This window comes from Pleurodeles waltl, chromosome 7 (assembly GCF_031143425.1).
Source record: "Pleurodeles waltl isolate 20211129_DDA chromosome 7, aPleWal1.hap1.20221129, whole genome shotgun sequence".
Classification (NCBI taxonomy): Eukaryota; Metazoa; Chordata; class Amphibia; order Caudata; family Salamandridae; genus Pleurodeles; species Pleurodeles waltl.
Window position 1 is genome coordinate 545,967,432 of NC_090446.1, and position 12,015 is coordinate 545,979,446.

Genomic DNA, 12,015 nt, shown 5'->3' on the forward strand with positions numbered 1-12,015 from the left:
TCAACTCTTTGTCAGGGAGTGTCTTCTTTGGAAGGTCCAAAGGGCTTTAGGACCAATGTTCACAGAGAACTACACTTAGTACGGCAGGCCAGCCAGATGTGTTTAAAGTAACTCAAAGCCTACTGCAGCCTCACTCTCAAAAAGATTACCGGATTTGGCTCACAGTGTAACAGTGTCACATCTACTTACTCTGACTCTTGCCCCTCTTTTATCCCTAAACCCACATATTTTAAAAAGATCTTAACTTAGCCACAGTTACTCTTAGATTATGAGAAAGACATCCATTTTGTTTTACCTAGATTGGATTATCTAATGTTGTGAGCCACCTCACCTCACTAATTCTCTTTTTACCCTACAATATGACCAGTGAGACAGAATACTGAACCGTACCAACTCTGCAGATTCCTCTCCCTTAATGTACTGTTCTGCCGGTTTTGTTAAAGCTTCTTTTAGCCAGTCCTGAGAATACCATCTTAATAAACTTTTTCTCGGATGACTCTCAGAGTGCACAGCAAGTTATCGAGAAAAAGAACCCAGATCACTGGGTACAGTTGTCATATCAGGGTGTACCTGCCATCTGAAGGTTATGTATCCATAGCAGCAAGGTAGTAGGTGAGATTCTTAACACTGGTAGTGCATAAGTCTCTCTTACACTAGTTGCCCGGGAGGTAGCCATGACATCCCAGCTCTGGCTGATATCCTGCAGTCAGGCCCACTGTGGAATGAAATATTGTTTACCAATTAATTCATGGGATTACCTATCTCTTACATAGAGATGAAGAGCCAAATAGATGTAATGCTGTCTAGAGCTGCATTTTACATAGAAGATGATATCACAGAGGCTGTGGTAGAACCTATAGAACTGTCAGAGGGCATTAGACTTCTCATGCAACACTTGACTTGTTGGGCCTGCTTTGGTTTTCCATTTTACACATTTTAGTTTGACATCGTTTTTAGCAAAAATATTTAATATGTTTTATGCTTGCACAAGATTATTCTGAGAACATGCTGTACATGTACATGTACATGTGCTTGTTTTCAGTAAGCTTTTCTCGTCATGTAATCAGTACACTCAGTTCAAAGCTACGAACATAGAACAAGATATCCTAGTGCTTAAGTTATCTGTTTGGAGACAGCTTCTGAATCCTCGACATATCATTGCATCAGAGCAGCACCTCTAACACAGTGTGGTTTTGATTATACAAATAGAGCATTTCCCTACATGGGTCATAGGAGCACTCTGATCCTGATTGTCATGGAATGGGTCCTATGTTTGATAGGAACCCTACTGACACTGACCTTTCAACTTGCAGAGGAGGGTTGCCAACTGCACCCTAAACTGACTCCCTTGCCCAGCTATCCAGGTCTGGGGACTTCAGGCTATCCTTCGCGATCTGCCAGAGGGTACTTCCGCTATGCTTTCAGAGTGTAGGTAGTGATAGGTAGGAATATATAGAAATGGTTGGATTATTTATTCTGTTCACCATGTTGGTAATGCTGGTACAATGCCTTGTTTCATCTGCCTAATAATGTGCAGCTCATTATCTCTATGCAAGATTATGGTTATTTCAATAAATGTTTGAAAACCTTTACTCCTACCTTTCTTGTGCTTAACCTGGGCATGCATAAGTAAACAATGAAAGGGTAAGTTCTGTTTCCACGATTTCCTTGGGAATCCAAAGTGGTCATGTTCAAGATTGCCAGAATCATCTGTTACCCTGAGAAGGTTAGGGGTTCAGGTGAGTACTTTGAGCTAACCAGGAGTTGGTTCCTGATGGTGTAGATGGACTCAGTACCTACCTCCTGAAGTTCCGTCATCCTAACATTCAGACCTACTTTTTGTGGGAACCATATAACAGACTTTAGTAAGTTATTTAGTTTTCTCTTTGTATAACACTTAAAAACTGCATCTGATAGATGGCTACATTCTACCCAGTAGCTGAATAACACCTTTACAAGCAAGCCTGCATCATTGAAACCTGTTTGGACCTGCAGTGCAACTTCTTGTTTCTACAGAGCCACAAGTTGTTCCAATGGAATAAGCTATAGTCCGGTTGGCATTTGCCAAACATTGTGAAGCCGATGGTGTAGCTTGTGTGGTGGGAGATAAGAGCAGAGAAATGGGCTATTGCCTGCTATTCGCAAACTACAGCCACTCTACTGCAAGAAGGATTAGTTGATTCAGCACATAGAGGACTCATGATTTCTGAAGAAAACAGGTAAACATGTAACTAAGGTTGATTATGTTATATCCGTGGAATCAATTTGTTGATATCTTTGATACAGTAAAACATATGTTCTCTCAGTACTGTGGATGAAAGTGGTGTCCTTTCATTTTTTCAAGTTCTTCCTAACTGACCAGTTTCAGCAAATATATGCTGGTAACTACTCCTTCAAAGGCCCCTTCAAGTATTTTTCCCACCCACTCCTATATCATATAGATCATTAACTTGTACGTTCACTCATCTCACTGACTATTCACAGTTAAATGCCACCATTAGCACCTTACTTTTCATTTAAATATAGGCATAACCAAATTAATACAACAGTTGTGCCTACCTGTGATCAATACTTTATCAACATTAATCACAACAACCCAAAGTTTGAGATTCCTTTTCTCACCACATCACACCAAATCAATCTTGCTGCACACCTTTTACACATATGCTTCTACCTATCTATTCCTTCATTTTCTCCTAGGCAACCTTGGTATTATTTTCAATTTCTCATATCAAAGTTCTTACTAAAGGTATTACTTATCACTTAACTCTTTCAATGTTGAGGGCTTCCCCCTCCCTTCAGAGCAGAGCCCTCTTTATGACATTTGGGCATCTTATAGCTAAGTCTTTATAACATTTGTTTCTACCAATGATATTAAGGCTAAATATGTACCATTTTCCCTTTATGTTGGTGATTGTAGCATTTAGTGTTAGTGATAGTCCTGTGAAAATATCCAGAATATGGCAGAAAACTTTTTTTATGAAAAATAGAAAGAAAGTGTTGTGGTAGAGTGTGTATTTGTTTCTAAAAATGGCATCAACACTGTTCGTTTTTGCACTGAAGCCCAATCTATGATAGTGACTTAAAGTTACCTGTAACATTCTCCTTCATATGTGAAGATATGTAGTGTCCATTGTTACCCTTGAAAACCCAAATTACCCGTATTGCTAGGTGATTCTAATTGTCTTTTTTCAAAATGCATTTTTGAGCACACTTGTTTAGAATGGTGTTTCCTACACTTTCCCAAATGGCAAGGTAGGTTGCATGTGTGAGCGAGCCTTTGGATAAGCTAGACATTTAATGTGTTGGTTGCCTGCCATATTTGGTCCTGGGTTTTGCATGCATCCAAAGAAACCTAACAACCTCAGAGATTTCTGAAAATTAGAGATCATGGGGAGTATAGGATGGAGTTGCCTGAGTTGATCCCAACATCGTTCTTCACCACAATGCCATGTAAATAACAAACTATGCTTAAATAATATGCCTTTCCCATTTCTTTGATAAAACCTTATACACATTGTAGAGTTAGCCAAGAGTGTAGTTCTCTCAGTAAAAAAGGTACCTCACAAGTGTTGTTGGATCTAAGGCCCCTGAGAGGAAATGCCCAAAAAGTCCATCAATCTGTCATGGACCATCATGAACCCAATCCACCATGAACCAGAACCACATGCGTAGTTGAGTCAGCATGTTGTTACCCACTGTTGACTAGATGGTTATGTCCCATTTTTGGTGGTCAGCAGACTTTGTAACATATTCACCCTCAATGGTGACCATTTACATTAGGGTATGGTTCTTGAGTAAGGCATTCTAACCACTACCTTAATGGCTCAAGGTTCCTCAGTCTTGGTTCCTCTGTGTCTTAAATTTCACAAAAGGCATCCAATGTTTAAACCTCACAAAATCTTGAAATCCCAACAAATTGTGGGTGCACCTGGGTATAAAAGACTGGACCCAAGTGGCAAAGACCACTTTGCCTGGTCATTCCTGAGCTTTGTTAGGATCGCCAAGACTGCCTATTTAGAAGATCATTTCCTAATCAAGGAAAGTTGAGTTTCTGAGATTTGAGCGTACATATTTGTATCTTTTGAGAGAAATTCTACTGAATAACTGAAGTCAACCTCAAATTTAGATACTAGAAAAATAAACTAACTGTTGACATTGAGAAAGATAGATTGCCAAAAGAATTGTCCAAAAACTTTGTATAGAAGCCCTTCGATATAATATTTCTAAAATGTCTGTAGGTGTTCTGGTACATTAATCATTTTAAGGTTTATAGTTTAGTTAGGATGGAAGTTGATTTTGTGTTAATATAAAGAGCTGTAGTGCTTTCCTCTTATCTGTTCTAGTTTCTAAGCACTAACATAACACAACAGAAATGCACTTCCGAGGTCAAAGAAGACTTTTATTGTTGTTAATTCTTCCCCAACCACAATATTTATGAATGACGAATTAGTAGCTTTCAAGTCCGCGTTAATCAAACAAAATATATCAGTTTGCAATATACACAGCAGGTTATATTTATAAGATATTGAATGCAAAGCAAAACAAATACTTCACCGTGTGGGAACTATCTACAGCTTCATCTTTCTAAGGTCTGCAAGCTGATGACCCCTGTCAGCCGCGAGAAAGAGAGATTCATCTACCCACACAGGATTGCTGGCAGCCTGCGCCAAGCTCCAGCACGAGGTCCGGCAGATTCGAATCTGACTCTCTGCAGCCTGTGTCATTCGTTACAAAGGTGTGCCCCCTCCTCTCAGACCTGGGAAACTGAGCAAGCCTTTTGGAGACTGGCCAGGTCTCCAAGACTACTCCTGTTCCCAAGCTCAAGCAGAGAGAACAACACCCATGTACTCTCTCTTATCATGTCTAGTCTACTGTGAGAAAAACATCTTGGTTCTCTGGTGCAAAAACACAGCTTGGAAAAATACAGCTTGGATTCTCAACTGCAATGTCTAACTCCACGTTAAAGGCAATGGGCAGCTAACCTAAATATCAAATGCAATGTCTAGTGTCATGTCAAAGCCAATAGGCAGCTGAGCTGAATACAAAATGCCATGTATAATATCATGTCAAAGCCCAATAGGCAGCTGAGCTGAATACAAAATGCAATATATAATATCATGTCAAAGCCAATAGGCAGCTGAGCTGAATACAAAATGCAATGTATAAGATCATGTCAAAGCCAATAGGCAGTTAAGCTGAATACAAAATGTAATATATGATATCATGTCAAAGCCAATAGGAATGCAATGTCAAAGCCAATAGGCGGCTAGACTGGATACAGCATGTCAAAGCCAATAGGCAGAATACAGAATGTAATGGCTAATGCAATGTCAAAGCCCATAGGCGGCTCAACTGAATACAGAAAGTAATGGCTAATGCCATGTCAAAGCCAATAGGCAGAATACAGAATGTAATGACTAATGCAATGTCAAAGCCCATAGGCGGCTAAACTGAACAAAACATACCATGTGCTACTGGTGAACATTGAGCAACTAATATGCGCAGTGGTGAAACACAAAGTCATTGGTCAAAACAAAACTTATCAAATGGCAGTACATTCCGCCCTTTGACCAATGAATTTTTTGTTTCACATATCTCTTGTTTCAAACAAAAACAAAAAACATCAGCCCAAACAAAAAAACATTATGATCAAAGCAATCCCTGTAAAGCAATAGAAGTGAATTAACACATTGATTTCATAACCTTTCACATCAGATACATCTATACAGAAAAGACTGGGCAATTTTGTATACTCTGAATGAGTCTCTAATTCAACAGTGTTAGCAATTTGATGTGGCATGAGTTCTGCTCATGTAAAGGTGCACGGTCCACCTGAAAGGTTTTCTGGAAGGTAAGCAAAAGTCAGAGTTCCATACGAGAGGGGAAAAAAAAAACCACAGCTTAGTTCCAGTGGAAGAATGCAATCAAACAAGTTGAACTTGAACTGAAGGCGCAGTTTGCGCAAAATGGATCCATGGTGCTGGCACTTTACTCAGCCAGGTTCAGGTTGGGGATTCGGTCCCTTCCCCGACCCCACACGCACACACCGGAAAGGGGACCACACAGCACACTCAGGGACAGTGGCGAAACGTGGTAGGATCTGCAAAAGAAACAAGTATGACTTTTCTTGCAAATAACATTTTTCATTTAAACTGCACCCTTCCTCTTTCTTTCCCTGTTTTATAATCAGCAGGACGTTTTTGAGGCCCTTTGTTATATTTTCTGCAGGTTCTGGAGGATCACTTGGGGCTTCAGCCCACACATCAGCACTGAGGTTTTTATCTGCTGCGCCACAGCTTCCCTTTTCTTGCACTGTCAGAAGGGCTGGGGCAGACTCATTCTTTACCAAACCTCCATTCACTGCATTTTTGCCAAGTTGGGCCATTCTGTCTCCAATTTGTATGAATGAATCAGATTCTTTTCTAGGTATCAGCATAATTTCGATTTTTCCTTGGTAATTTGCAGCAATCACTCTCCCTAAAACCTGATCACTTTCCCATTCCTGTCCTGGTAACTTTCCTCTCCCCAACTGCTCTGTGACTGCTTGCATGACAGATTGCTTTTGTGCGTGCTGCACAGTTTTTATCAAATCTAGGGGAATGTGCATCTCTCTCATCTCTGCCCACCTGTAAGTGGCTTTTTCTCTCAGCTGTTCACATTTCTGGGGCACCCACTTAGCCATACCCACTAAGGCAGAATTCTGGGTGTACACTTCTCTCTCTGAATTTTTCTCATTAACATCTGCAAGGTAATTGAACCAGTTAGGTGCTAAAACATTAACAATGAACCAAAAATCAGCGTAAAAATGACACATCTCACGTAGCTCTTGCTTTAAAATCTGACACACATTATACAACGCTGTTCCTTCTACGGTGCCAGAAAACAACATTTCAGTCAATGAATCATTAGTAAAACAAACATGCTTTTTATCTTCAGTAGACACGAATTCAAATGGTGCACACAATTTCATTGGTAACTCTTTTATCTGTGGTACTCTAGCCCTGTCTTGCAAATACCAGATCCATTGTATGATTCTAGCTAGGGGCACTATTTTCTTTCCTTGTTCATGATTTAAATGTACATAAGTATTTCCTTCTTGCACTGCGCAGAAACATAAAGTCTGCATTATTTCATTTGCCAAATCACAAGCGCGCAGCTGCATATTATTTTTCACAGTGACCATATACAAAAGTGTTAGGATTTCTCTCAAATGAGGGATATTCTTTTTCCAAAAATCAAACAAGCTAATGAAAGTCGGCTCTTGCTCTAAAATCTTTCGTTTTACTTGTGCATTTTGCAACGGTAACTCGTAAATCACATTCTGGTCTCTCTCGTCTGTGTTATCAGTTAAGGAATGCATTTTGTCTGCCAAAAACCCTGGCTCACACGAAAACTCAGTGCAGCTCGGAGCTGTCTTAACCCCCTCATTACTGGAATGGGACAAGAAAGATTCTTCAAAAACAGCCCTTTTATAATTTTCAGTCGGGCTAATTTGCTCACGTAAATTCCTATTTTCATGTTCCAACTGCCTACATTTCTCCTGCATTTCTCTGTAAGCAGATAAAGGTATCCAAACCGTTCTGTCATCATTACTTCCAAAAGACACGTTTTCTACATATGTACAACAGGAATTATTTCTCAAAACATTATCAGGCATTTTAGCTACACATGCATTTTCTTCTGTAATTCCCCAAACAGAAAACAATTCACAGTTTTTCTTAGCACCATCAGGCAGTTTATCAACACATGCATTCTCAGACATGGTCTGCGGTGCTACTGTGATTCTCCAAAAAAACAATTTCTGTAATTCTCCAAACAACAAAAACAATTACACTTTTAAAGTGTGCACTTAGAAATCTACCAACTCGTCAACACCCTCTTAATCACCTCTTAATGACCGGCCCCACTTCTGGTACCAATTGTAGTGCTTTCCTCTTATCTGTTCTAGTTTCTAAGCACTAACATAACACAACAGAAATGCACTTCCGAGGTCAAAGAAGACTTTTATTGTTGTTAATTCTTCCCCAACCACAATATTTATGAATGACGAATTAGTAGCTTTCAAGTCCGCGTTAATCAAACAAAATATATCAGTTTGCAATATACACAGCAGGTTATATTTATAAGATATTGAATGCAAAGCAAAACAAATACTTCACCGTGTGGGAACTATCTACAGCTTCATCTTTCTAAGGTCTGCAAGCTGATGACCCCTGTCAGCCGCGAGAAAGAGAGATTCATCTACCCACACGGGATTGCTGGCAGCCTGCGCCAAGCTCCAGCACGAGGTCCGGCAGATTCGAATCTGCCGGACCTCGTGCTGGAGCTTGGCGCCAGCTGCCAGCAATCCCGTGTGGGTAGATGAATCTCTCTTTCTCGCGGCTGACAGGGGTCATCAGCTTGCAGACCTTAGAAAGATGAAGCTGTAGATAGTTCCCACACGGTGAAGTATTTGTTTTGCTTTGCATTATATTTTGTTTGATTAACGCAGACTTGAAAGCTACTAATTCGTCATACATAAATATTGTGGTCGGGGAAGAATTTACAACAATAAAAGTCTTCTTTGACCTCAGAAGTGCATTTCTGTTGTGTTATGTTAGTGCTTAGAAACTAAATAAGAGGAAAGCACTACAAGAGCTAAGGACAACTCAATGTATCCCGTCTTCAGAGTAAAGTTAGGAAGTACAGAAGATTACTTCACCAAGAACAAGGTGAATGCAATAGAAAATAAACTTGGGTTAAAAGTGGATGGTTAATGTGAGTTGTCAGAGAATAAAAATTGTACTGTATTGTTTAGCTGCCTAGCTACTGAATTCACTTGGTGATAATTGTGATCTGATTCACTACGTTGAGAAGTGAATCAACAGAATACCGTATATGCGCTCTCTTTGAATAGAGGCGTTTCCCAGGACAAGAAATTACCAAAATCACAATGTTGAAATATAAAGTGTTTGTCTTTGAAATTTCTTTGATTCTTTGGGTTTTGGTAGCTGTGTGTTCATGTCCAGGAAAACCTGCCAACCCCAGTCTCTCACAAAATTGCACACACATGGGAGTCCTAGGTGGTATGTTTGTATGGATCCCAGCACAACTATTTATCTTAAATGCCCTGCACACTTCCAAACTATGCCTAACAATAATATTTTTTTCTCCTTCTTTATAGATTGGTTGTTGGATGTACACATATCTGATTTGTTTTTCCCAATGCAATATAATTCAGCTTGTTAATTGTTACTATATAGTGCCAGCATTATTTACCAGTAGAACCCATAAGTAAATAGCACAAGTAATGAAGGATACATTTTCATTTTAAAATGTAATTCCCACAATGCCTTAAATTCAGTTTTTCTGTACCTATTATTTTGATATCCATTATACATTTGTATCTACTTATTATATCCATTATACATTTTATTTATTTATTTATGCCTGCATGATTTTAGCATCCAATGTGTTTTCTAGATTCTGCAGACTGCATGAAGTGCCCTGATGATCACTGGTCCAGTGTTTTAGGAGACCGATGCATCCCAAAATCTATTGTCTTCCTGTCCTACAAGGAGCCTCTGGGTTCAACACTGGCCTTTATGTCTGTTTTCTTTTTCTGCAATACTTTGTATGTTCTTGGGGTCTTCATTTGGTACCGAGACACTCCAGTGGTGAAAGCTAACAATCGTGGCATAAGTTATCTTCTGCTGGTGTCACTCATGTTGTGTTTCCTTAGTGCCATGAATTTCATTGGCCATCCGAAGAAAGAAACTTGCATGCTGAGGCAAATTGTCTTTGGAATCATCTTTTCGACATGCGTTTCTTGTGTCCTTGCCAAAACTATCACTGTAGTGATGGTCTTCAGAGCAACAAAGCCTGACAGCAACCTCAAGAAGTTCTTAGGTAAAAAAATAGCCTACACCATTGTTCTGACCTGCACCGTAATTCAAATGACCATTGGGATTGCATGGTTGACAACATCTCCGTCTTTCCCAGAACACATCACTAGCCCTGCCACGAGAGAGATAATTCTTGGATGCAATGAGGGCTCCATTGTATGGTTTTACAGCATGTTGGCCTTCATGGGACTCTTGGCCAGCGTGAGTTTCTTGATCTCCTTCCTGGCGAGGAACCTACCTGACAGCTTTAACGAGACCAAATTCATCACATTCAGCATGCTTGTGTTCGTCAGTGTCTGGTTATCATTCATTCCAGCTTATCTGAGCACAAAAGGAAAGTATCTGGTTGCTGTTGAGACATTTGCTATTTTGTCCTCTAGTGCTGGACTTCTCTTTTGTATATTCACCCCTAAGATATTCATAATATTTTGGAGACCTGACAGGAACACACGAGAATATTTAATTTCGAATTCAAAATTAGCTATGAAAACTAAATGAAAATCCTGTCGATTGTATTTATGCTTGTTTGTTTTCAGATATTTTTGCTATACATACAGCTGAAGCGCGTACATTCGTTAAATATAGCTGACAAATCATTCAATCATACACAGTTATCTTATCACCTGCCTAATCCTGAACACCCTAATGATTTGATAACAGAAGAATGGTAATTTCCCTTTCTTGCAGCGATATAAAAACCTGCATTTAATATTTATGCATTTATGCTCTTGTAATGTTCTGTACATGTTGCCTTGTAGCTATTTCATACAATGATATGGCTCTAGGGCCCATGATGTTAAAGGGCCCCCGACAGATAATCATGTATCTCGTTCAATCTATACTTTGGTCACAGCGTTGGTGTTGTCAGCTGAGATCAGTCAAGTGATGAGCAATATGGGCTGGCTAAGGACATGTTCTGAACTTACATTTGTTCAGAGTAGGGGGGCAGAACCTTAGGGGTACATGGTGGAAGAGGAAGTGGACAGTTAACAGAATTATTGGCTGTACAATGTTCAATTCTTATCTAAATCATAGTTATTCTGTTTGCTATTTGAAGTGTTGACATTTATTCTAAAGTCGCACTCTGGGAATCTGGAACTTACCTTCTCAGATGGGTGTCAACATTCAGAAACAGTTTAAATATCGAGTTGTGCATGGGGGTGGAAAGACCTGGAGATTCTGAAAGACATGGCAGTGGAAATTGTGCTCACCGAAACACTAGACCACATAACACAGTTTTAATTACATCCTCAGAACATCCCCACTTCCTGATCAATGTGAACACTTCTTTGGTATTAGTGGAAAGGTCAGTGTTTTGGGCCCTTTCAAGATGATCAGACACCTAGCATTGTGTCGTGTACTTGCTTGGGTTATCTGCTTCGCTTTGGTTGCACCCATTTCTCCATCCATGCATTTTTCTTACTTGTTCCCCTTTCCAGGTCCCTGTGACTGAGTTCCTTGTAATTGCCTCATTGGCTTGCCAGTCCTTGTGATCTATTCCTTGTTTTGTTCCTGTTCTCTGTTTATATTGCTAGCTTCCGACCAATCTTGCCTCAAGGGTTCTAGAAAAGTGGTTTGCAGATCGCCTATGCATTTGTCTTCAGGATACAATTTGAAGGACAGTTATTCATTTAGAAGGTGTTGTCATTAAGACCATCTAAGTTTCTATGTATCTATGTGTAGTGAATAGGGTAGTGCGATTTTAGCAGGTTCTCTATTAGAGGAGATGGCAGTGGACTCCGGAATGCCAGTGGTTATGGAGAAGACAGAAGGGTTGCCCACAAACTTTACTTTTCTGGGAATTTATTTGGACTCAGTAGCCATGGAGTCATGCTTACTGAAAGAGAAACAGCAAGTACTGAGAGACTTTCTGAACAACTTGGTGGGGTGCAAAAGTGCTTAAAAATATTCTGAAAGGATGGCTCAAGAGAAGGGCCAAATGCCGGACAGTAGTGACGTTTTGAAAGGTGCCACTTTTACTGGCGTATTTTCTTGATCTAGTTTTTCCAAAATCTGAGGATGGCCGAAATAATGGGTAAGAGTGACTATGAAGGCATGGCTGTGGGTAAAATGACTGTGGACGGGGATAGGTGGGATCTTACAGACAGGTGGGGCAAAGGGGATGCAA

At 39.9% G+C, this 12,015-nt stretch overlaps 1 protein-coding gene across 1 annotated transcript in view; it reads left to right on the forward strand.

The window, feature by feature from the left end:
• LOC138246919 (vomeronasal type-2 receptor 26-like) overlaps positions 1-10,385 on the forward strand; it is a 410,539-nt gene extending 400,154 nt beyond the window's left edge. The window contains exon 8 of the mRNA XM_069201665.1: positions 9,466-10,385. Coding sequence (XP_069057766.1) covers positions 9,466-10,385 — 920 coding nt within the window. The remainder of the gene's footprint in view (positions 1-9,465) is intronic.
• The last annotated feature ends 1,630 nt before the right edge of the window (positions 10,386-12,015 follow it).